At 44.1% G+C, this 27,623-nt stretch overlaps 1 protein-coding gene and 1 long non-coding RNA gene across 2 annotated transcripts in view; one reads left to right on the top strand and one right to left on the bottom strand.

Annotated features, from left to right (window-relative positions):
* Window positions 1–27,623, top strand: part of NOL4L (nucleolar protein 4 like) — a 200,443-nt gene that overhangs the window by 40,244 nt on the left and 132,576 nt on the right. The window contains exons 2-3 of the mRNA XM_020990731.2: window positions 15,605–15,760; window positions 26,184–26,295. Coding sequence (XP_020846390.1) covers window positions 15,605–15,760; window positions 26,184–26,295 — 268 coding nt within the window. The remainder of the gene's footprint in view (window positions 1–15,604; window positions 15,761–26,183; window positions 26,296–27,623) is intronic.
* LOC144455925 (uncharacterized) lies at window positions 6,819–26,788 on the bottom strand. Its single transcript, XR_013484792.1, has 3 exons — window positions 26,541–26,788; window positions 17,176–17,243; window positions 6,819–11,531 (listed from the first exon to the last, which is right to left on the bottom strand). It is a non-coding gene; the product is annotated as an uncharacterized LOC144455925 (long non-coding RNA).

Genomic DNA, 27,623 nt, shown 5'->3' with positions numbered 1-27,623 from the left:
TTGTTGAAAAAGCTGGTGTCAGGATCAGAAGACCAGAGTTCAAGTGCTAAGGACTTTACTCTCTTAACTCCCACACTTGTTAGCCCTGCGATCCTCGCCTACTCACAGTAGCTCCATTCTGTACCTATTTCCTCATCTGTAAGATAGAGAAAATCATAGTACTTTGGAGGGGTCTCCTGAGCAAATGCTTTGTAGCCTTAAAGTATAGGCCTTTATAGTTATAAAGGCTCTTTTAATTCAACTCCTTCATTTTACAGAATAAACTGAGGTCTGTACAGGTTAAGTGACTTGTCCAAGGTCATTCAGCTAACCGTGAGGTGTTATTCCTTGGAGAAATGATTTCTCAGGGCATTTTTGGAACAGTCCACTCATTGGCGCTGAAGGGGAAGTTTACCTGGTTGCATTGGAAAAGAGCATTTTATTGACAATTAGGAGAGCCGAGTTCCCAACCTTATTGTGTAATTAATTGGAGATTCAGTTCCCTTCACCGTAAAATGGGAAGGTAAAATGGGAAGGTTGGGTTCGATGATCCTCAAAGTCCTTTGTATCTCTAAAACTGTATGCTAAGATTCCTTCCAGCTCTTACATTGTGTTTCCAGTCCCTTTCCAGATCTGACATTGTATGAGGAGGAATAAAAAAAAAAAAAAACGCAGGGTGTGTCCTCTTGGGATATAGCAGGGATTCGCCCCAATTAGCCGGGAGAAGGGTATGGGGAGACCCGATTTCCTTCAGATTCCAGCCAGGTAGACAGATGAGGGGCAAGGACGGTAGGATGGTGAGGAGAGCAGGGGTGAGGCAGTAGGTGGGCAAACAGCAGGTGTGTCCGGGACAGGAGGCTTTAACTCTATATAGGAGCAGCAGCCTCTGCAGCCAAGGGGACAGGTGAGGCCGAATCCTGGAGACGTTGGAAGAACAGCAGGTGTGCGTGGGATGGGATGGGAGGGATTTTGAATATGTAATAAGAGACAGGTGAGAGGGGTGTGCGCAAGTGAGAAGAGTCCCAGTACTGGCTCTTTGCCTGGACCATATAGTCACCATCTCTCTCTCTCTCTCAAGTTCCAGGAAACCCCTCCCCTGCCGAAAAGGGTTCCCGAACCTTTTATACATCTCCCACACCCTTTGTGTACCCCCAGCCCCAAGCCAGTCCACAGCCACAGAGCCTTCGCCCTACACTGACAGCTGGTATCTAATTACTGTGTGAGAATGAAAAGTCAGGCTGTCCCAGCTCCGGGGAGAGGGGATTAACGTCTCCTGCAGAATACACTTCCTCTGGTGGGTTGCCATGGTTACCCTCATTACCTGCCTGCCAGAGAGGAGCCCGCGGTTCCAGCCGGGCTTTTTAGGCCTGGGAGGGGCTGGTCCTGCAGTCCCACCGCCACCGCCCCCTTCCCTTCCACCTCCCAACCCCCCTTCCTCTCCCCACTTTGGGCACCCTGGGCGGCTCGTGGAGCGGTAATCTACAGCCCCTGCCCCCACCCAGTGCGCCCCACCCCTCCTCCTCTTTTCCCAAGATGTCCGGCATGTCCCAAGTCCGCTGCTGCCCGTACCCAGTGCGCCCGCCCGCTCCCCCCAGGAAGGGTTTAGAGTCCCCTCCCCGTGCTGTCTTGCATCTTTCTTCCCTCCCATTTCCAGATGGTCCTGGACCCCCTCTCCTCCCAGCGACTATCCCGAGGCCCCTTCCCTTTCCTCCTCCCCCACCTCCCAGCTCTGGGCGCCCTCGGAGGCTCGCGTGGCTGGCTCTGTCCAGCGGCGCTGTCCCCACCCCCCACTGCCGGGCCGCCTCTCTCCTCCCCGCTGTGTCGCGCGCCCCCTCGCCATCCGGGACAACCTCAGCCGCGCCTGTGGAGCTGTCCCGCGGACACATCCCCATCCCCACGCAGGGCTGTTCACCCCCCGCACACCCTCGTCTACCAGGCCACCCTCTCGGTGCAAGTAGCGGGATCTGGCGCACCCTTCTTCCCCCATCTAGGGCAGTGCCTCCCCCCGCCCCGTGCGGCTCTGAGCCGAGCGCTGGTCAGCCGCCCCCACCGGGCCCCGAGGAGGCGGCGACAGCAGCCGCAGCCGGCCGGGTCTCTGGCCAAGCGGGGGTGCCGGGGGCGGGGCGGAGGAGGCAGGGAGCTGGCACCTGGGGCTGCTCTTTAAATCTCCTGCCGTCGGCTCTTTCCTCCAGCCCTTGCCCCAAGCCCCCCCAAGGGGACGCAGGACGCCCTGGGAGCTGGCCCAGAGCCGGCGCCCGGCTCGGGCCTCGCGGGGGCGGGCGTGGGGGCAGTGCTCAGCCGCTCGGGGGCTGACCCCTGTACGGCTGGCTCTCTCCACCCCCCCCTTCGCTTCTGCCTCCTTTTCCGGAAAAACCAGGGGAAGGGGTATGCAAATGACAGCCCTCTCTCAAAAGAGATCTTGAATCCTCTTTTCCCCACTTCCCACCCTCTCACCCCCGCTCCAGTGCTGCTCTGGAGCCTAATGTCTTCTGAACCCCTGGCTCCCCCAAAGTACTGAATGTATCTCCACAGAAAATCCTAGATATTCCATCTCTGGTCTCTTTGCGGGTCCCCCTCCCCCTCTCCCCCATCCCACGTCTCACATCTTTTCCCAGAGTAGGGTGTATATGTGTGGGGGGGTATTTTCTCACGAACCTTCCCAGGCTAGTTCCTAAAAAGTACTGGCTCTCTGGCCACAGAAAATTCTGGATATACTTTCCTCCTCCACCCACTCCCCCTCATCACCCCCCCAAAAAAATTACATTCCTTCTCCCCAATGCCAGTGAGGGAAGGTCCTCTGCTCTATTCTTCCAAAGTCACTGGATATACCTACTGCCATTGAGAATCCTACACAGGCATCGCCCCTTATCCCTCCCCCGGCACAAAAAGGTAACGGGAGCGGGGTTCTAAGAAGCGGGACGGCCCGGCCCCCATGGTCCATTGAATGCATCAAATACTACTCCCTCCCCGCGCCTGAGGAAGGAAGAGTTTGTGCGTTTGTCTCCCTCCCTCAAAACCCCCCGCGGGCACTGGGACAGAGCTGAATTCTAGTCTCTGCCCTGGCCCCTGCTTAACTGAGGCCTAGCCCGAGAAATTTAACTTTTCCTTTTCTCCATCTGTTAAATTGGGGGAAGGGGATAGCAGGGTGCGGGGAGGGTGTAAGTTAATACTAGTATTTGCATCTATCCAACCCCTTTCCTCTAAGGAATTGGATACCTGGATACCTGCTCTCCCCTTTTCTGTCTCCCCACCCCACCTCCCGACTTTGCCGAGATACAGAGAATCCTGTGAGGATTGCTGAAAACAAGCTACCAGGAACATTTGGAGCTTCTTGAGAGACTCCCAAATTCTTGTAAGGTGTTGCCTGTTATTTGGGGGCTGCTCCTGCCACCTTCCTTTGTTGCTGGTGGTGTGCAGTTTGGTCCAGGCGTGATTTGAAAGAAGATGGAGGTTCAGCGAGGCATAAAGGAGGACTTGGAATATGGGAAGGCTGTTCCAGATGGCGGGCACTGCAGAGAAGAAGGCTCTCACACTAACAGTTGGAGATTGTATGAAGGGATGGAGAAGAGGCAGGTGCTAAATTGAGCCAGCAGATAGTGCTTTAATTTAAAAAAAAAATTTTTTTTGAGAGAAGAAAAGGGAGAGGAACTGATCATTTTATCTTTCTTCCCTAAGACTTAAAGAGTTCATAAAAATTATGGGGTTCTAAAATTCTGGTGTGATCGTTTATTTTGGAGTTCTCTTCGGCCTTAAATCTATATTCCATTAAATACATAGGCAAAAGAATAATAGTCTTTCATTTCTAGAATGGTTTAAGTTTTACAAAGATTTTTCTCAGGACAGCTCCTATGAATGAGATGAGCATACAAATATCATTATTCCTAATAGATAAGGAAAGTGAGGCTCAAAAAATTGAAATGACTAGTTCAAGGTATTACAACCTTGGGTGTGTAGACTGAGATTTCTTTCTTCACAAGATCTGGCATTCTGAACCCAAAGTTGATAAAGTTTTGAATTTGAAAAGAATTTTAACAATTATCTAATTATGTCCCTTCTTTTTAAAAGTGGGAGAAGTGAAATCCAGAAAAGGTAAATAATTTGCAAAAGGGGACATGGAATGACTTGAACCTCCAAGGTTTCTGGCTTTCTGTTTAGCACTCTTTCCACTAACTAAGCAGACACTCCTTTCAATAACAATAATAATAATATTTCATTTCTCATTTTGTATTTTGCAGAAGAGAATTTCTGGGAATGCTGATGATTACCCTGATTCTGGTCAGAGGTGTTTTTTGTCCAAAAGAGTATTTCTAATCTTTTCTCATTACTCCACTCTTCTCTGCAGATCAGATCAGTGTGATTTGGGCTCCCTCCCCACCTCTTGTTTTTCTTCTGAGGCCAACCCTGCTAGAAGCTGACTGTGTGCTCCTTAGCTTCACATTCCCTGTACCTGCTGTTGGCCCTGTTCAGCTCTATATTAATGAGAAGGCAGCTCTGTAGGCCTCCCTCTCCTGGAATAGCAGCTGGCAGAACCCCTACCCTGCTGACCCAAGATGATTTTATTAAAATGTGGTTTGGGGGAAGGGAGACACAAGCCCCCTCCTCCCCTTCCCCAGGGTTGAAGGTAGCCCACTGATAATATGCATAGTAGCCTTTGCCTCTTAATCTCTATAAATTTGCTTCCTGGTCTCACTGTGATGAAGTGATGTGGTTACATTTGCTTGTGCAATCAGCCCCCTGAAGGCTGGGGCTCTGACACTAGCAGTAGCCAAAGGCTCTACCTCTAGAGCCTTCCCCACTGGCTGGCTTTTCTCCCCGACTCCAATCCCTTTGAATAATTTCCCTGACAGTGAGCTGAATTTGAAATGTGCCAAAATCACATTTCCTAAGGAAATTCTCTTTGGTGTTTTCCTACATCAGAGGTACTGCCCCAGTTGAGAAATCTCTCTTTTTAGGCTGGGGCCAATCAACCAAACTTTTGTCCTTCCTAGAAGAAATAAACTTCACATCTCTATGACTGTACTGCACTGAATGATACCCTAGTGGCCTGGAACAGTTAACCTGCCTCTCTAAGAGCGTAACTTATTACCAGGGAGTGACTTCTAGAGCCCAGTGAGGAAGACAGGATTGCAGCCTATTAGGAGTTGGGCTTCTCCCTGCTGCCAAGGTCAGAGAGCCATTTAATTGGCTTACATGAAGAGACTGAGGAAATTCAGATTCTAGACACTTCTAAGGGATGAATGCATGTAGCCAGGAAATGCTTTGGTTAATATTGGAAGGAAGTATAGGGTAGTGTAAAGAACACTGACTTGCTATTTAGAAGTTTTGAATTCAAATCCAAGCTCCATCATTTATTAGCTGTGTGACCCCCTGAGCAAGCCACTAACCCTCTCTGTGCCTCAGCTTCCTCATCTGTAACACAGAGCTAATAATAGTTCAGTTGACAGAGCTGGGGATGTTTAACTTAAAGAAATGAAAACTTAATGGTGACATGATAGTTATCTTAACATATCTGAAGGGCTGTCACATATAAGAGAGATTTGTTCTTTGTGGCTACAGAGGGCAGAACCAGAAGGAGGTTTTGGTTTGTTTGTCTCTTTGGGGGGTGGGGTAGGCAAAGGAGTTGCAAAGAGGAAAAATTAGGATTGATGTCAGGAAAAGCTTCCTAACAATTAGTTCTATCCAAGGCAGAATAGATTGTCCCAGAAGTAGTGGGTTACCATTCACTTGAGTATTCAAGGAAATTAACTTTTGCCAGATAGAAGAAACTCATATTCAAGTAAGGACTGCCTTTTTATTCCCTTCCAACTCTGAGAATGGGTGATAATTCTACTCTGTAACTCATGGGACTATTTCAGGGAAATCCCATTGTAAACCTCTTTGGTTTTTTGTGTTTTTTTTTAACTAGACCTATGATTGCATCAGCTTAGGGATCTCCTTCTGAGGAACTCCTTTTTCCAATGCAGATTGGCACCTGCTCTGAAAATTGTAGTCTTTGAGAGATGACTGAGCACTCAGGCTAAATGAATCTATATACTTTCTAAATGCTATATGTGTGGGAGCTACTTATTAGTCATAGGCCAATAAAGTTCCTCTAATTCTTTCACTATATAGACAATGTAAAATAGCAGAAAGAACACTGGATTTGGAGTCGAAGGACCTATGTTTGAATTTTGCTGCTTACTAAGCTATGTGACCTTAGACAAATCACTTAACTGCTCAGCCTCAGTTTCCTTAAACTGAGATTGAACTAGATGGTCTCCAAAGTCCTTTTCATCTCTAACATTCTTTGATTCTGCAGTATACAGAATTCCACAATAAGCCTTTATTTAGAAATGTTCGACTGAATTTGTGCCAGTTTTAGTCAATGAGGTTCTGTTAACTTTACAGTTTTAGAGAGATGGATAATTGACCTGCATGGCTGATGGAAAGATAATTCTTTAGTATTACAAAAGATCTGTGAGTTCACCAGCATTGAATCCTTCTTCTAACTGGACTTTACAATTCCTTTTCACCTAAGTGGATAATCCACAGGTGTTGATGTGACCAAAATATCACCACTTGGTGATCACTATTGTGGTGATCTGCCTGTTGGCACTTAGCTAGGCCAATCCTTGGACAGCGGACACACAGTTCATTACTATGTGCATACCTGCCAGAGCTTGGGCTGCACTAGCATAGCCTTTGAGAATCCAAGCTTACCTCCACATTGCAATGAGACAGCAGAGGAGGGCTTGAGTGGAAGATGGAATGATTTGAGGACATTATTAATTTAAAAAAGAGATAAAGCTTTCCTAAAGGATGGTATTCTCTTTTTTAAAATAATATTTTATTTTTTCCAATTACATGTAAAGACAATTTTTAACATTCACTTAAAAAGATTTTTGAGTTCCAAATTTTCTTCCTCCTTCTCTTACTTCCCCCTTCCATGAGATGGTAAGGAATTTGATATAGGTTATACATGTGCATTCATTCCAAACATTTTTCCATATTAGTCATATTATCAAAGAAGACACAGACTAAAAGAAAAAGAAAAATGGTATGCTTCGATCTGCATTCAGACTACATCAGTTTTTTCTCTGGATGTGGATAGCATTTTTCATCCTGAGTCCTTCGAAATTGTTTTGAATCATTGTATTGCTGAGAATACACATTGCTGAGAATCACAGTTGATCATTGTACAATAATGCTGTTACTGTGTACAATGTTCTCCTGGTTCTATTCACTTCACTTTGCATCAGTTCATGTAAATCTTTCCAAGTTTTTCTGAAATCATCCTGCTGGTCATTTGTTATAGTACAATAGTATTCCATTATAATCATATGCCACAACTTGTTCAGCCATTCCCCAATTGATGAGCATACCCTTAATTTCCAATTCTGTGCCACCACAAAAACAGCTGCTATAAATATTTTTGTACAAATAGGTCTTCCCACCCTCCCCCTTTTAAAGGATGGTATTATATTTCTGAAGCTCTGAATACTTTATGATCAATTAGCCAGTCAACAAGCATTTATTAAACTCCTGCCATGTGCCTGGTACTGTATTAAGTGATGGGGATACGAAGAAAGGTAAAAGCATCCTCTGCTTTTAAGGAGCCTATAGATAATGTCTCACAGGGTCTGATCTGATTACAGAAATGGTTTTTTTTTTGATAGAACCCATGATGTAATTGTCTTAGGGATCACCTAGTGAGGAAACTTCTATTAGGTCATTTCTAAAACTTTTCTGAGATTTATAGTTTCAGTTGCCTGGAGCACTGAGAAGGAATGTGATTTGCCCAAGGCCATACAGTCAGTATTTTTCAGAGGTGAGACTTGAATTCAGGTCTTCCTTGGCTCTATGCTCTATCCATTTTCCCTGCTCTCCCAAAAGGAAGCTTCGGGAACAGAATTGTCAGAGTTGGGGTGGGGGGTGGGGCCTTGGAATGCAGAATATCAGAGCTGGAAGGAAACTTAGAGTTCATTTAGTCTACAGCCCTCATTTTAGAGATGGGGAAATTGATGTCCAGAGACAGAGACTAACTTGCTAAAGGCAATGGTGAGGTGCTATTAGTGGCAGAGCCACAGGAACCTAGGTCTTCTGACTTCCAAGTCTACATTTATCCTTGGTGTTAATATCCTTCCTAATTCTCTCCCTGACTTAAGATTATTGAGATATTGAGAATATTTAAAATGTTACTTTCAGCTGTCATTCTGTACCTTTCTTTGCTACTATAAACTAATTTTTGGATTAGAGATTTGCTGATCTCTGTCTTTGATGATCTTTTTAAAAAATTTTATTAATTTATTTTGATTTATCAATAATCACTTCCATACGCTTTTGAATTTAAAATTTTTCTCCCCCTTCCTTCCTACTACCCTCCCCAAGACGGCGCACAATCTGATATAGGCTATACATTTACATTCCTATTAAACATATTTTCACATTAGTGATGTTGTAAGTAAGAATTAAAACCAATAGGAGGAACCGTCAGAAAGGGGAAACAAAACTCAACAGAAGAGAAAAAAATAGCAATTCAACTTTCATAGTTCTTTCTTTGGATGTGGATAGCATTTCCCACCGCAAGGCCTCTAGAGATGTCTTAGAGCCTTGTATTGCTGGGAAGGGTTAAGTTTATCAACATTAGTCATTAGACATTCTCTTGGTTCTGCTCATTTCACTCAGCATCAGACCATGCAAGTCTTTCCAAGTTTTTCTGAAGTCAGCCTGTTCATCATTTCTTATAGCACAATAGTATTCCGTTACATTCATATACCACAACTTGCTAAGCCATTCCCCAATTGATGGGCATCCTCTCAATTTCTAATTCTTTGCCACTACAAAAAGAGCTGCTATGAATATTTTTGTACATGTGGGTCCTTTTCCCATTTGTATGATCTCTTTGGGATATAGCCCTAGAAGTGCTATTGCTGGGTCAAAGGGAGCTGATGATCTTAAAAACCAAGTTAGTAGCTACACTGAATCCTAAAAAAAAACCACAACAAAAACCTGGCTGAGCATCAGTTTAATACTATGTAAAATGAGGGGATTGGATTAGATGGTTTTTAATACTAGAAGGACCAGGTGTACCAACTGTGTCAATTGACACAAGAATTTTTAAATGATTTTTAATAATTTTACTATAATTTCTACTCAATGCACATACATACATAAATACAAATAATTATAAGCAAATATTATAATTTTATCCTGAAAAATGTTCATCCTGTTATCTCTAATACATGCAAATCAATGCTTGTTCCTTTGAAGTATTCTTAAATTCCAGTCCTTCTAGTGTGTTAACCTCCCTCATAGCTTTAACATTTTATGTTCTAAGGCAGAGATGTCGAATTGATCACATGAGCCCCCACAATACTCCCAAGTATGGCCTGAACCAGATTAAAATGTAATTGGGAAATAGTTTAAAAAAATTTTTTTTTATCTTGGAGGCAATAGGGGTTAAGTGACTTGCCCAAGGTCACACAGCTAGCTAGTAAGTATCTGAGGCTGGATTTGAACTCGATGCCACGTAGCTGCCCCCAATTGGGAAATATTTAGCAAAATAAATAAAAATACAGTAAAACACAGGTAATGCTAATATGTGATTTTCTAAGTCAATATGCCTACTACAAGGATCTTTACATATGGGTTAGTTGTCCCTGCTTCTATCTAAATTTGATGCTACTATTCCAAGGTACTTTCTAACTCTGATGTTTTGTGGATCTAATTCTGTGGGTCCTTCCAGCCCTATAGTTCTATTCTATGCTATGATTCTATAGATCCAAATTTGTGTGATATTACTGGGGGGGGATAGAAGAAATAGTCTCCACATTAAGGTCTTTCTTTAACCCAGAGGAATAACCTAATAATTCAATCCAAGAAACATTGAGCACCTACTAGGTACATAGCATACTATTAGATTGAGAATAGAGAAATTAATGAGAATCTTAGTTCTCAAGGATCTTATTTAAAAGGGGAAATATAAAGCTTTCAAACAGATATGATATAAATTAGGATGTGATAAGTGTACAATAGAAGACTAATTTAAAAGTTAAGAAAAACTTAAATGGGGGAGAACTAAATTCCATCAGAGAGATCAGGGATGGCTTCATAAAGGAGATGGCCCCTGAAGGGGAATTTCAACAGGCAGAATTGGAAGGAAGAAAAAGTGTGTGCATTCTAGATATGAGGGATTTGATGAACTAAGACCCAGAAATTAGAAAAAGAATGGGGTATGGGAGACCATCCCGTTTGTCTGGAATATGAAACACATGAACTGAAGTTGTGGGAAACAAGGTAGGGAAGGTGGAGTTCTTGGAATATTAGAATCAGGAGTTTTGCTTTTTTTTTTTTTCGGTATAGTATCACAAATACAAAACTTTGTTCCATCTTTTCATCTGACTTGCTGGTGCAATAGAGTTGGCATTGCTGTTGTAGTCAGTCAGTCAATAAACTTTTATTAAGCACCTACTATGTGCCAGGCACTGTGCCAAGTGCTGGTGCCAAGTCAGCTCAGGGGCATGATCCAGATCAAACTAATTTTGGCACGAGACAGAAGTGAGTTGGTTGTGAAAAGCATCCTAAGGATAGAGTGAAGATGTTTTTTCTTCCCTCAACTACTCTACTTGGGTGTCCAGGGGTTGTGACTGTTTGCAGCTACTGGTAGTGATAAGTATTTCCAGCCTCATTAGAATGAAGATGATTATCTTCTCTTTAGATTCAGCTTTTGCCAAAGGTATTGCTGTCTTGTGACTTGTTCCTTGAATTCCATAGAGTTGACTGTGTTGCCATGGGACATTAGAGGTGAAAGGAACATTAGAGATTTCAGATTTTTATAGTGGCAAGGACACTGAATTTGGAGTTAGAAGGACATGGGTTTGAATGCTGATTCTGATACTTATTACTTCACTGTCTTGGGCAAATCAGTTTGCCCCTCTGAGTCTCAGGTTGGATTGTAGGACTTCTAAGGTGCCTCCCAGCTCTAAATCCCATCATCCTGTGCTTTGGTATTTGCAGATCAGCTGGTCCAAATCCCTTCAGGAGGGAACAGAAGTCCAGAGAGGCGAGGGGACTTGCCCTGAGTTCCCCCCACCCCCACCATCACACACACACAGTCGGGACTGGAAAACCAGGCCTCCTGACCCTGTTTGATTCTCTTTCTGTTACATCTGTTGCTTCTTCTGTTCCTTGGAGACCACCCAAAATCTTACCCAACATAGTACTCTCGTCTTTCAACTGTGACTACATAGGGCATATTTGTGGACACCATCTAACCATCCTAGATTTCTTGGGACTGTCCTGATTTCAAGAAATGAAAGTATGCTTTTCACAAGACATTTTAAAAGAAATGTCCTCTTTCCAAACAGAGGTCCCAATTTAGGGTTCAAAAATCATGGTCCCCAAATGCACTGTAGCAACTGCATAACCTTGGTGCCAGCTCTGTTGGAAGACAATTTAAGGTGTTGGTCTTGTAGCCCCTGCATGGTTTGGTTACCACAGGCGGTCATCTCCTTTCCTGTGCAGCATCTTGGCAGTTGAGATTGGCTGATGACAGATAGGATCCTAAGTTTGAACTTCAAGGAAATAGAGATCATATTGTTAATGAGGGCCCCACTGGAAATCATTCCACCAAATGTTTTTCCAGCATTAAATTTGCTAGCCTTTGAGGCCAGCTGCAGAGCTTTGGGTTTCTCATAGACTAATAGAATGCTAGAGCTGGAAGGGACATTCATGACCTTCTGATGTCCAACACTTTTCTTTACTTCCCCTCATAGAGGGGAAATGACTTGTTCAATGCCATGTAGCAGGTTAGTAGCACAGTGAGGACTCCAAGGGTTCTTCTCTCCCAGCCCAGGCTTCCTCTCACCATACCCTGTAAGGGCTCTTTTCTCTCAGCCTAGGCTTCTGCTTACCATACTCTGTAGCCTCTCACCATCACACTACCATGCTCTTGCCTAGAAACGATAATAGGGTTAGACTTGGAGGGGACTTTAGAGACCATCCCATTCCAACCTCCTCATTTACTAGAGGAAGAAATTTAGGCTTAGAAAAAATGAAAGTTAGTAGTGTCTTGGGGGGTGGTGTAAACTGTTAGACAAGCATAGCATTTGAATGTTTTCACTGGGATGATAGGGCACAGATCAGTTTTGTGAAAATCTGTTCAAAGATATGTGACGTCCATGGTATACAACTGGAATAAGAAGAGCTTATTACTAATAATAATTCACATCTGTGCTTGTGTTTGCAGGTGCTTTTTCACATCATCTTGTCTGATCCTCATAATATTCCTTGGAGGCAGGCAGTGTAAAACATTGCCATTGTGCAAATGAGGAAACTGAAGGCCGGAGGAGTCAAGTGATTGCTCCAGGTCCCCCAGCTAGTAAGTGATGGAATCAGGACTAGAATCCAGGCCTCCAGTACTTTCTCCACAATAGCACTGTCGTTTCAATGGGACAGCTAGGTGGTTCAATGGATAGAGAGTCAGGCCTGGGGTCAAAAAAACTCATCTTCCTGAGTTCAAATCTGGCTTCAGACACTTATTAGCTGGGTGACCCTGGGCAAGTCACTTCACTCTGTTTACCTCAGTTTCCTCAACTGTAAAATGAGCTGGAGAAGGAAATGGCAAACCACTCTATATCTTTGTCAAGAAAACCCCAAATGCGGTCACGAAGAGTCAGACATGTCTGCTAAATGACTGAACAACAACAAAAGTTGTTGCTCCTCTAAAGATAGATTCTGTGATTTCATGTGCATAAGCTAAATGCTGTTCAGTGCCTAGTCTTTGAATTGGGGCCAGATTCAAATGGGAGGTACCTACACTGCTGGAGAGACTGTGGGATGGTGGGTCCCTGTCTGAATATGGGCTGTGCACACCATGCAGTTCAGAGAGCCCTGCTCTAGGTCCAAGATGTTCAGCTGCGAGCTCCTTTCACCCTACTTTGGCCACATCGTTTCTCTCCTAGGTGCTGAGGATTACAAAATCAGAGCTCCAGACTTACAAGGGACCTCAGAGGCTCTCAAGTCAAACCCTAGGGAAGACAGCACAGTACATTGGAAAGAGTATTGACTGTGGAATCAGGGGATCTGGGTTCAAATCCTACCTTTGGCGTTAACTGTGTGACCTTGGGGAAGACACTCCTCTTACCTGTGGTCTTCAGATTCCTCGTCTGTAAAATGATAGTACGGTTGGACTACACCAGACAGTCTCTGAGTTCCTTTCTAGCTTTGGATCTGGGATCTTTTTTTTGTTTTAAAGAGCCTTCATTCTTAGATGAGGAAACAGGCATAGGGAAATAACTTGAATTGTCCAAAATCACAAAGGGTGTAAGTGTGACCGGGATAATTTGGACCCAAGTTCTGTGACTCCATAGCTGGTACTCTTTCCACTGTCTTGGTGACCTCTATCATCCAGTTTGAATTCTAGCCCTGTCACTTTTTTTTTTTAGGCAATTGGGGTTAAGTGACTTGCCCAGGGTCACACAGCTAGTAAGTGTCAAGTGTTTGGTCTGAGGCTGGATTTGAACTCAGGTCCTCCTGACTTCAGGGCCAGTGCTCTATCCACTGCGCCACCTATCTGCCCTATATTTATTTATTTTTGCTTTTTTTTGGGGGGGGGTGAGGCAATCAGGGTTAAGTGACTTGCCCAGGGTCACACAGCTAGTAAGCGTCATGTGTCTGAGGCCAGATTTGAACTCAACCTCTTGACTCCAAGGCTGGAGCTCTATCCACTGTGCCACCTAGCTGCCCCTTAGCCCTGTCACTTACTAGTTTTATCCTAAATGTGATGTGGGGCAAGTATTTCCCTTCTATAGGGCTCAGTTTCTTCATCTGTTAAATGAGGGTTTTAGATTAAATGATCTCCAAGGTTCCTTCCAGTCCTGTTCTATGCTTTCTTTCCATAGAAGGGCAGCATGGTATGAGGGAGAAAGGCTTGGGTATAGAGCCAGAGACACTTGGGTTCAAATCCATACTATCACATTAACTGTGACCTTCAGAGAGCCTATGCATCTGTAAAGTGGGAATAATAATCCTTACATGGTTCTTGCAAAGAATAAACGCTATAAACATGAGCTAGTGGGGGAGGGCCATATTTTAAAAATAAAATCTAAGTTTTGTTTTAAATGAGTGCCCTGTGACAACATAATGGGGTTGTGGAAAGAGCACTAGCCTGAGAATCAGAAAACCTGATTCTTTGCACCTTAGAGTCTTCATCTGTACAATGGGTATAATCACACCTGACTGGCCTCCCTCCCTCATGGAGCGAATGAACATGAAAGTGATCTGTATCTATGTGTCTTTATCTATGAAAGTTAATGTTATTATTAGCAACGTCATCATCATTTATAGAGTTGCTCTGAACAAAAATCATCTAAGAGATTTTCACTTTTTGATATAATTAGAAAACCTACTTTTTTTTTCTCTCTTCTTTCCCAAGTCCTCTCCAGTTTGAACCCTTTCCACTTTTCTCCCAGACCCACTTACCCATGGCAGACCCACTCTGAAGGTTTCCTGGGGAGGAAGACAGGGATGATGTGTACCTGTGCACGTGTTACAAATACCTATGTGTCTGTGCCTGTGTGTGTATACATGTGTGACCTATATATGTTTACTGTATCATTTATGAATATAGTTTAAGTAACTGGTTTTACCTCCTGCAAAGGAGCTATTCCTTCCTGGATTTTGGCCCCATCCGCCACAGATCAATTTCTTTTGCGTTTCTCAGTCCCCAACCATCCTCAAAGTTCTGATTTTATGTGAGGAGGGAGCCTTGGTATTGAAGGATGCCCTCTCTATCTTGGCACACCTTGCCAGTACCAGCTGACACCACAAGAATGATCCTGATAAGAAGCGCTTAGTGGCCGTGCTTTCCCCATCCCTCCCCCCCCCCCACGTGGCCTAATAACAGGCTGTTATTACCTACATCTTCACACACAAAGACCCCTGGTGAGGCTGCTGGCATTCAGCTGCTTTGGTGGGGGGGGGGGGGCTGGGTAAGAGGGTTGGGCAAGTGAGATTGTGGAGGTAGCTTTTCAGAAAGGCCAGTGTGGAGAGAGATGAGGAGGCACCCAGGTGATTTGAGCTCCTTTCCCTAGGGCCCCCATCCTGGGACTGCTGTAAAAGGTTCCTACTAATTGGCATGAGCCTGGTGGGGTTGCATCCTTCCAACCACCTCTCCCTCCTTTTCCCTACCTCAGTCCCCTAGGGACTTCTGGGATGGTCTTGGCACAGTATGCAACTCCAGACCCATCTCTCTTTCCCCCGCCCTTCCTCCTCTCTTCCTCCTCAAACCCCCTCCACTAAGTCTGGCACAATATGTCTTAAATCATGGAAAATGTCATTCCTTAAATTTGGGGCCCAGAATCTGTCCCTGTCCTGTTTTTCCAGGCCCATTGTTGCTGGTAGACTTTACTATCAGCAGCTGCAGCCACCCTAGCTCTGATATCAGTCTCCCTGGAGCAGTGTTTAATTTATACCCCTCACTGCACTTCCCCCTTCCTTTTTCTGCCCCCTAGACCCCATTCTTCAAGGCATTTCAGGGCTGGAGAACTATGCCTGTCCCTCCCTCCAACCTTAATAGCCTCAGGCCCATCTCATCACCCTTGTCACCCATCCCTGATACTAACTCAGCTTGCCCACACTGTTGTAGGGGGCAGATGGACTGTCGGAGCCTGAGGGCATCTCTCTGAAACGGGTAGCTGTGGTGGAAGATTTCTTTGACATCATCTATTCCATGCATGTGGAGAGCTCTGCAGAGCCAGGCAAAACCCCCAAGCATGCTGGGCAGAAGAAAACCTACCGAGCGGTGAGATTTTGCTTCCTTGCCTTCTCTCAAAGCTTCAGGCCACAGACTTGGCCCCGGGCAGGAGGGATCTGCTGCAGAATGAGATGGCCCCTCAGCAGAACAGGGAGCATGTGGGCAAGGGCACAGAGGGCATCAGGAGGCTCAAAAAATGGGAGGGGGATGGGAATAGAAACTGTGGTCTAAACACTGGGGAGATCACCGGACTGGCTTGGTGTGTGACCCAGGGCATGTCACTCCTCCTTTTGGGAGAGAAACCTCCATTTTTTCTTCTAAAAAATGAAGGTCAGGATAATCCAAGCTGAGCCGTTTATGACCTGTGTGACCTTGGGCAATTTACTTTCCCTTTCTGAGCCTCAGTTTCCTCCTCTATAAAATGAGGATTGAGAAAATTCTATCTGTTCTGGGCAGTTGAGACTCATAGACTTAGAATTAGAAGTGTCTGTAGACACCATTTAGTCTAATTCCTTCATTTTATAAATGAGGGAATTGAGGCTCCAGAGAGGTTTATGACTGGTCCAGGGTCATGGAGGTAAATGACAGTGGTAGGATTTGAACGCAGGTCCTCAATATCCTTGCCATTGAACCACACTGCCCTTTCGGCTACTCAGTATCAGTGTGGTATTGGGCTATTTAGTTCCCCTGTCTTGGCCTCAGTGTTGTCTATGAAAGGAGAACCAAATGACCTCCAAGGCTATACACTGCCATTACTTTCCCCCTCATTCAAATCATCTCTCTTCTGGGTTAGACACTAAACTCCACAATTCGTAGTGATTGATACAGTGGAGGAAAAATACCTCAAGTCACCAAGGCCTCATATATATCTTCCTAGGTCAGCATACTCTGCAGATGCTATGCCCAGCACTCTTCTAGGCACTACAGGGGTAAGAGAAGCCCTCAAACTCAGTTTATTTGGAGAGACAAGTATACACCAAACAACAGCAAGCAGTATAAAACATTACGCTAAATTGATTGGCATAAGTTATTAGTGGTGGAAGATTTCAGAGAGGGAGGCCAGGGAGGGCTGAAGTAGTCAGGGAAGACTTCATGGAGGAAGTGGGGCTTCGGTTGAAGCTGAAAGGGCAGATAGGATTGTATTATGAAGATGGTAGCTGATTTTTGGTGAGGGATCATGGGAGGTCAGATAGGTGCAGGGTCAGAAAATCTGGGTTAAAATCCTGGCTCTGTCATTTAATTGCTGTGCAAGCTTGGGTAAGTCTTTTCTGAGCTTCCGTCACAGCATTTATAAATTGGGGATAATCAAACTTGCTGTGCAAACTTCATGAGGGTTTCAGATTGCTCAATAGATGCAAAGCACATCGAAACTGCAATGTGCTATACAAATGTGAGTTAGTTTTGTGATGAAGAACAATGTGAATGAAGCTATAGTGTTGAGAATGAGATTGCCAGGAACCAACCTGGCTAGAATGGGACGTCCAATCCGAGCCATTGGAAAGTTCCACGTCCTTGGATTCCCTTTCATCTCCTGTCAAAAAAAATCAAGGGTTACCAGTTTTGTTGGGTTACTCTGAAGCCAGCACCTATGTCAGTGTGGATTTGGCACAGTGCAGGGCATATGGTTGTCCTCCTGCTATTGCCCTAGAAGAAAGAGAGTCTTCCCTTAGATGGGACAGATTTCTGAAATACGGATGAACTGTGCATCCTTGGCTAAGCCCTGCCAAATTGTGAATTCAATTCTGCCACTTTTGGTGCTTCAGGACTTCCTAGAGTTCATTCTGTGAACAGCACCAGAACAATATTGTATAGGTTGAATTCACTCTTAAAGGTGACCATTTCCCCTTTGTGACCTGATTCCTTTTATCCACATACTTTTTAGCTTATTTCTCTTCTTAGGAGATGAACTTTGGCCTAAATCATTCATGAAAATAGACCCCAGCCTATATGCAAGGTCCTGAGAAACCCAGGGAAAGCTTGATGAGAATCATGGGACCAGAGACTATTAGAACATAGAGAATCTGAGCAAGAAGAGGCCTTAGCATATAGACCTTAGAATGTGGGAGCTAGAAGGAACCTTGGCAGATAGGACCCAGAAAAGAGCTTAGAGATCATCTGGTTCAGAACGCAAACCCCTCGCTTTACAGACGAGGAAACTGACAGCCTTGGGGGTTACTTGCCAGTGATCACATAGCAAGTTAATGATGGATGTGGGACTTGGACCCAGGATTTTTGATTCTAGGCAGAAATCCATGGGGAAATGGTTATATTTGTCCCTTCCCTTTTTGGCTAGTATTTGTAGAAAGAATTCAAATGATCATTATTATCAAAGTCAGACAGATATGCTTAGCCCATAGGTAGTAGTAAAAGGAGGTCAGGGGGTTGACATTGGTAAGTGTGGGCAGAGCTAACATGTATTTTATAGGCTAAATAGAATTTTTGTGGTCAAGTGGTTTTTGGAAGGTCATCCTAAATTTTCCCCCACTCAGCCTACTGACAGGTCTGATGGTCTTGTGAATTCAGAGGTACCTTGGAAGTAGGTAGAATGCTAGACCTGGAATCAAGATGATCTAAAATTAAATCTTGCTTGGCTCTTACTAGCTATATGGCCCTGGACAAATTACTTAACTTCTCAGCCTTTGTTTCCTTACCTGTAAAATGAGGATAATAATGAATTGGGCTAATAATGATTTGATATATTATGTGTGTGTGTGTGTATGAAAAGTACTTTGCAAACCTTAAATTATTATATAAATATTAGCCATTTTTGTTGTCTGATTTGGATTAACAGGACCACATCTCAAAGAGTTCTGAACTTAGATTTGGAAGCTCTGAGTTCAAATCCTGGCTCTGCTATTTTCTTATCTCATGACTTGTGCTGAGTGATGTCACCTCTTCAAGCCTCAGTTTTGTCATCTGTAAAATGGAGATGAAATACTTGCATTACCTACTCCGGGGGAGTTATTGTAGGGAAAGTACCATAGGAATGTGAACTGCTTTGATAATTATTGGGAATTATCTATAGGTGTCACAGAATTATAGCATTTTGGAGTTTGTCAGTGGTCACCAAATCCAAGCCATGTAAGAAAAACTATACCTCCTACAACATTTACAACAACTGCCTAAAGACCTCTAGTGAAGGGAGAACCCGGTTCTAGCCCCTTCAGGAAGCTCATTCAACTACTAGCCCTTAGGACAGTTTTCCTTACAATAGTGTGCTGTCACTATATTTTGTATGCCCTTTGGTGCCTAGCACTCAGAAGGTGCTCTATTCCCCCCCTGAAGGTTTCAGTCTTCTCCCTCTTTGTTCATGGTGCTTATGGGCTGGAACTTGTACCCAGGTTCAGCCTGGACCATCCAGGGCAGTTTGGATTCAGGAACAAACTGATTGATATCAAGAGGTGGTCATCTCTAGTCTAACCCTTGTTTATCCCTTTGTTGCTGCTGCTGCTGCTAATAGCTCACACATATATCATGTTTAAGTAAATTCAATGCTTTCCTCACTATCACCTTGGGAGTGATAGGTAGTATAAATACTATGAATGCTGTTTTACAGATGAGAGGATTGGTTTATAGTGCCGAAGCTTGTATCACAACTGCTAGTGAGCAGCAGAACCATGATTTGAACCTAGGTTTCTCCGTCTGGTCCAGCGCCCTTTCCACTATCCCATGGCATATAACAGCTAGAATAAAACGATTGTAGGATTGTAGAATTGGAAGGGATCTTGGAGTCATCTAGTCCAAACCCCTCATTTTACAGAAGAGGAAGCTGAAATGCAGGGGAGGTTATATGGCAGCACCTAACAGAACTGAGATTTCAACCTAGGTCTTCTCATTTCAAATTAAAGGTTTTTTCCCCCAATACACTGAACTGCCTTTAGGTCTAGCCACTCTCTTGTCCTTGATTCTACATTTTTGGGGACCTATCCTCCATATGTCTTCCCACATGCTCTACTTCCTATTGTCCTACCTAGATCTGGCACATGACTGGCAAGGGTCCAACTGGGTTGCACAGAGAGTTGGAATTTCAGCAACAATGCCAAGGCTGAGCTCTATGTGGGGCCCGGGCCTTCCATATCACGTCAGCCTGAATGATGCTCAGTGGAGCACGTTGTTTTCTTAACTACTCTGCTCTCTTTTTTCTCTCCTCTCCACCTGTCACACTTCACTCACTCAAGCTATTTAATAGGCCTATGGGTCTGCTTTTTTTTCTCTCCCCCCCCCCAGTATGTTCACAATTTCACCTACATCAATAAATTCAACCAAATCCCAACTCCCTAAGCATACCAATCAAGATAAGTACTGGTGTCTCAACTGATCTCTTCATGGTGTAATGGCAAGAGCTAGGTCTAGGATTCAGAAAACCTGGGTTCAAATCTGTCCTACAATTTAATTAGCTGTGGAATTTGGAGCAAGCAGCTCTCTTTCTCTTGGCTTCTATTTCCTCTTCTGTAAAATTCAGGATTTGGAACTACATTCTTCCTAAGGTCCCTTCGAACCCTGAGCTCTAAACTCAATCTCCTCCAATCCCTTCTAGCTCTAAATACTATGATCTCTTTAAAAGAGATTACAAATTAAACCTAGCATCATATAATGTTATTCGTGGAAGGGTCCTTAGAACATAGAATGTGAAGGTTGGAGGGTCCCTTAGAACATAGAATGTGAAGGTTGGAAAGTATCTTAGAGCTTTTATTTTTCAGCAAGGGTTGGGCGTAAACCTGTTTTTGTCTGTTCTACTCCTGGGTATTGCTGGGTGGTGACATTGCCCAGCCCCAAAGCTAAGCCTCTGAGGTAACATCAGAGCTTCTAGGGCTCCTGGGGCATCATCATCTACCATTCAGGTCAGGCCAGGGGTGCTTACAGGCAGCCTGTGGCCATTTGCAAGAAATCTCTGCATTGCCCTTGTAATTTCATCTGGTAGAACCTGGAGGAAAGAGAGGAATCTACTGGGCCTTACTTTCATGATCTGTAAGATGAAGGGGTTAGATTAGGTCCCAAATCTCCAGTCCCAAATCTTAACACCCCACAATCTTACAAATAGGATCCTGGCCAACACAGAAGAACTGTAAAATTAATTTCAGATTCTAATAAAACAAACCAATGTGAAAGACAAATTCGGGGGTGGGAGTGGGAGAGAGGGGGAGTGGTAAGGAAGTCAGGAGATGAGAGGCAGCAGTGTATAGTAGAAAAGAACAGTAGGCTTTGAATTAGGAGACAGGAGTTTGAGTCCCTGCCTCTTACTAACTTGTATGACCCAGGGGGTTGGTTTACTTCTCTGGGCCTTGGTTTCCCCCTCTGTAATAGTAATAACTCAGATTTACTTAGCATTTTGTTGACAGAGCCCTTGCCGCACAACAATTCTGAGAGGTATGGGTAACATTGGTATTATTGTTCCCATTTTGCAGATTAGGAAACTGATTTGCCTACAATTTCATGTAAAGCTTGTCAGAAACAAGATCTGAACCCAGTTCTCCTGACTCCAAACTCAGCATTCTTTCCACTCCCTTAAGTCCTTTCTTACACTGATGTTTTAGACATATTCAACTTAACTCAATAAGCATGTATATTAAGGGAGTACTAGATGCCAGGTTGTATATAACCTCAAACTGAGAATCAGAAGACTTGGATTTCTTCCCTTTCCTCTGCCACAAATTCCCTGTCAAATCTTTAAGGAAAAAAAATTATCCTTATTCCTCATTTGTCTTAGCTGTAAAACAGAAATAGTAAACCTACTTCTAGTGTTTTAAAGAAATGTAGTAGGGCAGCTACGTGGTTTAGGGGATAGAGCCTAGAGTCAGAAGGACCTGAGTTCAGTGTGGCCTCAGATATGTACTACCCTGGGCAAGTCACTTAATCCTGATTGCCTAAAAAAAAAAAATGTGATGAAGAATGATATTTTTGCAGGAAAACATACATAGGATCCTAGAATTGAGAACTGGGAGAGAAATCCTAGGGATCCAGTCCTCTTGTTTCATATATATACATATGCATTCCTTATATATATTTTAAGAACATAAGAACCCCCCAGAGAGATTGAGTGATTTGCCTGAGGTCATACAAGTAGGAGGTAGCTGAGGGAGGGCACAGATCTAAGTCTTCTGAGTCTAAAATCCAGTGGTCTTTCCCCTACTTTCTAATGCCCTTCTCAGGAGAAAGATTCTGGATAAACACGTAAATGAAGGGGGTTGCGGGGGTGGGGGGGGCCTTCAGCTTGTCACAGTTTTAGAGACTTCCCTGATTCTCAGGTGGGGTCTGAATTTCTTTGTTTCCCACAGGGCAGCCTTTGCTCTGTAGGGCTGGGCTAGGGCCCCTGTCCTTGTGTCCCTTCAGTGGCTCAGGGGGCCTTGCCGGCCGTTTGCACATGACTTGTGTCCCCACGGTGGGGCAGGCAGCCAGAAGGCATGCTTCTTCCTGCAGCATGCTGGCACTGCTTTGTCCTCTGGCTCACGTCCTCCCAGTGGGCTAGAAAGGCTATTGACACCACTCCTAGCCTTGGTGGGGACCTGTCTCTGTCTGGAAAGTGTTGGTGACCTCCTCTTGGCCAACTCTACCCCCCGCCCCCCCTGCCCCCCCCAGCAAAACAAAGGTGGTGGAGTGGAAACATCATTAGATTTGAAGTTGGAGGGAGGACCTGGGTTGCAATTCCATCTGAACTACTTACTAGCTCTGTGGTCTTGAACAGATCATTTAACTTCTTTGGGACCTGATTTCCTCATCTATAAAATGAGAGGGTTATACTAGATGGCCTTTAAAGGTCTTTTCTAGCTGTAACAGGTAGTGTGGGTTCCAAACTAATTTAGAATCAGAGGCTGTGAGTTTCATTTGAAATTTACTAAATGTTTGACCTTGGGCAAGTTACCTCACCCTTCTAGTCTTCTTTTCAGTGAAGGCATTGGACCAGATGACCTCTGAGGTCTTTTCCAGCTGTGAGTCCCAGAGACATTTATAAGATCTTATGTCCCCTACATAGAAGCGGCCTGGTTAAGGAGGCCATACATGATTTTTTTTTCTTGCACGGATGGGGAGGCAACCTCTCTGTGAGTAAGAAGGACATCTTCATCAGGGTGACCATGATTTAGAAACTTTCCACTCATTTCCTAAGCAGACAGCTGCTCTGCCCCTCCCCTAATTCCTTCAATGCCCCTCTTCTGAGGACTAATCTGTGGGTTGCACTGCCTCAGGGGAACAGGCTGGATCGTCTCTTTTCCCAGGCCTGCTAACTGCACTGGCTTTCCCCGGTGCCCCACCCCTCCGAGCTCCTCCTGAGCTGAGATCATCACATTAGCCGAGTGTATTCCCTTCTGACCCCGCAGGGCTGTGCCCAACCGACCGTCTGCCCCTGGCACACTGGCCTGGAATTTGTTCTCAGTCAGACACAGGGGTAGAGATGAGATGTGTCCATCAGACATGGTGTTGGTTCCCCTGGCTTAGTGTTAATACGGGAGGAAGGCTGCATTGGGGTTTCCAGAAATTCCCGGGTGTCTTCCCAATCCCTGACTCTCTGGCTTTCTCCATCCACCTGCTCTAATCAGAGTCACTGGAGAGTTTGCCCTTGTCCAAGACCTCTAGAGAGACCTAATCAGACAGACAGTTTGGAAGGGAGATAACTCATCAAGACTGGCCGCTCTGCAGAGCATCAAATCAGCTGAGAAATAACAATGGGACCACCCAAATTAACTGAATGGTCTGAGCAGAGCTGGGCTGGGGGTAGTGCTATCACAGAAGAAAGAGAAAAGGGTGGGCAGGTTGCCAAGGGCAGCTTTGGGACCATCCCAGGGTCTCATCACGGGCCCTTCTGCAGGGAGTCCCTGATGGTGAGACGATGACAAATGTCTTATAGACACCTTGAGTGCAGGAAATCGAGCAGGGAGTTTGCTCAGCTATAACCAATATGGAGCCAAGAGAGAGAGGAGACAGACAGTTTGAGCTGATGGGTCTCATCTGCAGGGGAGAGTCCCCAGAGGGAGAGGCTCTGTAGAGAGCCCCATTTTCCTTTTTGAGGCTTTGGGACAAGGCTTTGAACTTTCTCTGGCTGTGATTAAAAGACCTATAAACTGGGGTTATGCTGCCACTTAGTGGAGATAAATGTGAGCATCCACTCATGCTTTGAGAAATTTCACTAGTCATAGAATATCAGAGTGGGAATGGACCTGGGAATGTAGAATGTCAGAGCAGGAAGAAACCTTAGAATAGGGGTGTTTAAGCTGGGGTACATGGTCTCATTCCCCACTCCTCACCCATGGTCCGTGGATTGATTTCAGGGGGTGCATGAACTCGGAGAGGAAAAATTACATATTTTTTTTATTAACCTCTATGTAAAATTGAGCATTTTCTTCAATTACTTAAAAACATTATTCTAAGAATGAGTCCATAGGCTTCACCATACTGTCAAAGGAGTCCATGTTACACCAAAAAGAGGTTAAGAACAGCAGTTTTAGAACATAGAACACCAGAGTTGTCAGAGACCTTAGACTTTAGGACATTGAATAAAGTTCAATGGGAACATTAAAGCACAGACTATCAGAGCTAGAAGGGATCTTAGAGTATAGAACATAGATGGTCTGACCTGGAAGGGGACCTTAGAACACACAATGTCAGGAAAGGACCTTCAGAGGTTGTCTGCTCCAAATTCCTCATTTTACAGTGGTGGAAACCGGGACTCAGAGAAATGACTCATTCAAGATCACACTGAGTTAAGGAGACTAGAGAGAGCGTCCAAGTCTCTATGACTGTTTCTCTTAAACTGTGGTGTTCCTTTTGGAAAGGATTTTTGGTTTAATCCAGGATGTCCCCAAAAATCTTAGGATTGTTTTAAGCCTAAAACCTGTCTAGACCCTTTCAACTGCCTTGGGCAATGAAAGGAAGAGGATTACATTTGTTTTAACTTTTCTTTAATTTTTATGTGAATCCAAAAGAGAAAATGCTTGATTGTTAGAGCAGATTGGGCAAATGATAGGGGGAAATAGTGTCTGCAGGGATTTGGGGAGAACAGGGACGCTCTCCTATTCCTCATTGTGTCCCATTTACTTCTTTTCTTTTTTTTCTTTAACTTCTTTCCCCACATTTTTTCCATTTCTATACCCAATGACAAACTTGGTAAAGATTAATCTGTGTAAGGGATAATCATGGATGGACTTAAATGAATAAAATAAAATATGTAGGATAGCAAAGGAAGGTAATTCTATTAAAATACAGTTATCTAAATATCACAAGTTCACAGACCCCCTGGTCTCCTTCCAGTCCTGTCATTTCATATTCTAAATTCTAAAGCCCACACTAGCTCTGACCACCTATGTGCCAAGGTCCCTTGTCAGCTCTAGCATTTGGTATTTTGAGGGTCATGCCAGGCCCAACATGCTATGTTCTAAGGTCCCTCCTGGTTCTAACATTCCATGGTTCTGTTCTCCTGTCTTTGACTCATTCCAAGGTGGGAACAGAAAATTGGCAGTTAGACCCTTGAATTCTATTTCTGGGAGGGACCCACTGGTTGTGATGAGAAATCCACTGGGCTGCCTCTGAGCACCTATGAGCTGCCTTTAGTAGCCAGTAGCAGGCTATTTTTGCAATTAAAAGAAGATGCTAGAACTAGCTTAGCTCACAGTATAATCCTGAGAGTCAGTTCTCCTTAACAGCTTACTTGGCCTATCTCTAAAACAGAACCTATAACAAAAGACTATAAATGATTACCAAAATAAGAAACAGCCTTATCTAACAGGCCTGCTTTTCGGTTACATACATCCTCTGACAGAAAGAACTAATCCTCAGAAAACATCTTGAATGATTTCAGTCCCTGGGAATTAAGGAATCCCTGACTTTGGCTCTCGGTCCCAGATAGCTCCTTGCTCTTACTTATCCCTGCTTTTCTCATGAGAAACAGAGTAAAATGTTACTCACGTTTGTGTCATGTGAACCTCACAGTTGAGGTTTACATGGAGTACTTTCCCCACACTGGATTTTGTGAGGTGGCTGGTGGAAGTGTTGTTATTGCCATTTTCAGATGAACTGAGGCTCAGATCGGGTTAAGTGAAGATAACAAAGCTAATAATTGCCAGAGAAATCTCGTGGTATATAAGAAATAACAATAACAACAATGATGAGGGTGATAGCATTTAAATAGAGTCTTAAGGTTTGCGAAGCACTTCACAAATATTTCATTTTATCCTTACAACAACCCATGGTATATTTTACAGATGAAGAAACTGAGGCACAGAGAGGTTAAAAGACTTCCCCAGGGTTACACAGCTAGTAAGTGTCTCTAAGCTCCCTCCTTTCTCTACCATTCTATGAGCCCAAATCAAACCCAGGTCTCCTGACTCCTGTCCCAGTGCTCCTTTCACTGCCTGATGGTACAGTTGTGCAGGGAAATAGAGTCACAGCACCTGTGAGCAAGGCAGGCTATTCCTTGATCACCTTACCTAGCGGCCAGAGACCAGGAGCCCGGAGATAATTAGACTTCTGTCTCTTTCCCTAGATTGCAGAAACCTACGCTTTTCTCCCAAGGGAAGCTGTGACCCGGTTCCTGATGAGCTGCACAGAATGTCAAAAGAGGATGCACTTTAACTCCAATGGGTTAGAGCCCAAAGGTAAACAAAGACAGATATTTGGGGTCAGGAGTGGGGCAGAAGGGCGGGCTGGAGCAAGGACCCCCAAGACAATATATTTCCACAGCTGCTGCTGCATCATCTGAGTAGGAGAACTGTGAATGCTGGCAGAGCCCTGAAGAGAAATGCCGATTAAGCACTTGTCCTAAATCCCAGAGGCCAGTGGGAATCCATGGTGCTGCCGGAGAGAGCTACATTTTTATCTCAGGGATCATTTGAAAACTCACCAAACATTCATCCCAAATGCCATCTCTGAAGCCTTCTTTTGAGCACCATGACTGAAAGTGATCTTGCTGTCCTCTGAAACTCTTGTAGCACTTAGCATTGTGGAATTTGGAGCTGCTGGCAGAGATCTCAGACATCATCTTGGGTGTAGACCAATGCTCCTGGAGGAGGTGACTTTGGAAGGCCCTTCCAGCTCTAGGATTCTATGATTCTGAGGACTGCAGATTCAGTTATTCAGCAAACATTTAGTATCGACTTAATGCTCTATGCTGGGCAGTAAGGGAAATATAAAGAGACTGAGACAGGACTGTCATGTAGTTTATAAAATTTAGTAGAGATAATTAGACGGGCACAGATAAAGAAAGCATAAATTTGGATGTAAAAAGTGAAACATGCTATTAAACAAAATGAGAAACACTGCTTTCAGCTCAGGGAATCGTGGAAGGTTTCCTGGAAGAGGTGCCTTTTGATTTGGGCTTTGACAGGCAGGTAGGATGTTAATAGGCAGAGAAGGGGAAGAGGTTTGGATGGGGTAGAAGACATTCTGGGCATAGAGAGACTGAATATTGTGAAAAAAGGCCCTGCTGAGGAAGGAAAGCAGAGGTCATTTTGGAGGTGGAGAGCAGGGGAGGGTAAGGGAAAGTTGGTCTATTTTAGATGGTACATAAAGTCTATGAAGAGGAAGATAAGGCTGGCAAGGTAGGCTATGACTGTATTTCAGGAGGGCCTTGAATAACATGCTGAGGAATTTGGATTATCTTGAACGAGCAGCCAATGCTCTGTGAGTTCATTTCCTTACCATTCATTCATTGTATTGCCCCAACACAATGCTTTGAATATAGTAGGTGCTTAATTCAACTCAACTAACATTTATTAATTACCTTTTGGGAACAGAGCAATATGGGGGAGACATTCAGATTAAATTAGATATAGTCATCACCCTCATGGAACTTATTATTTCCAGTGGAAAATAAGCCACACGCAGAGATATTTATAATATGAAAATAAGGCATGATGAGTATAAGACATAAGACTAGTATGATAAGACTTATAAAAATAAAGACTTATACAGGAACTGGTTTTTT

Source organism: Phascolarctos cinereus, unplaced genomic scaffold, assembly GCF_003287225.1.
Source record: "Phascolarctos cinereus isolate Bilbo 61053 unplaced genomic scaffold, phaCin_HiC Scaffold_2;HRSCAF=192, whole genome shotgun sequence".
NCBI lineage: Eukaryota > Metazoa > Chordata > Mammalia > Diprotodontia > Phascolarctidae > Phascolarctos > Phascolarctos cinereus.
The sequence above is the reverse complement of the archived record's forward strand: the minus strand, read 5'-3'. Positions and strand labels throughout refer to the sequence as shown.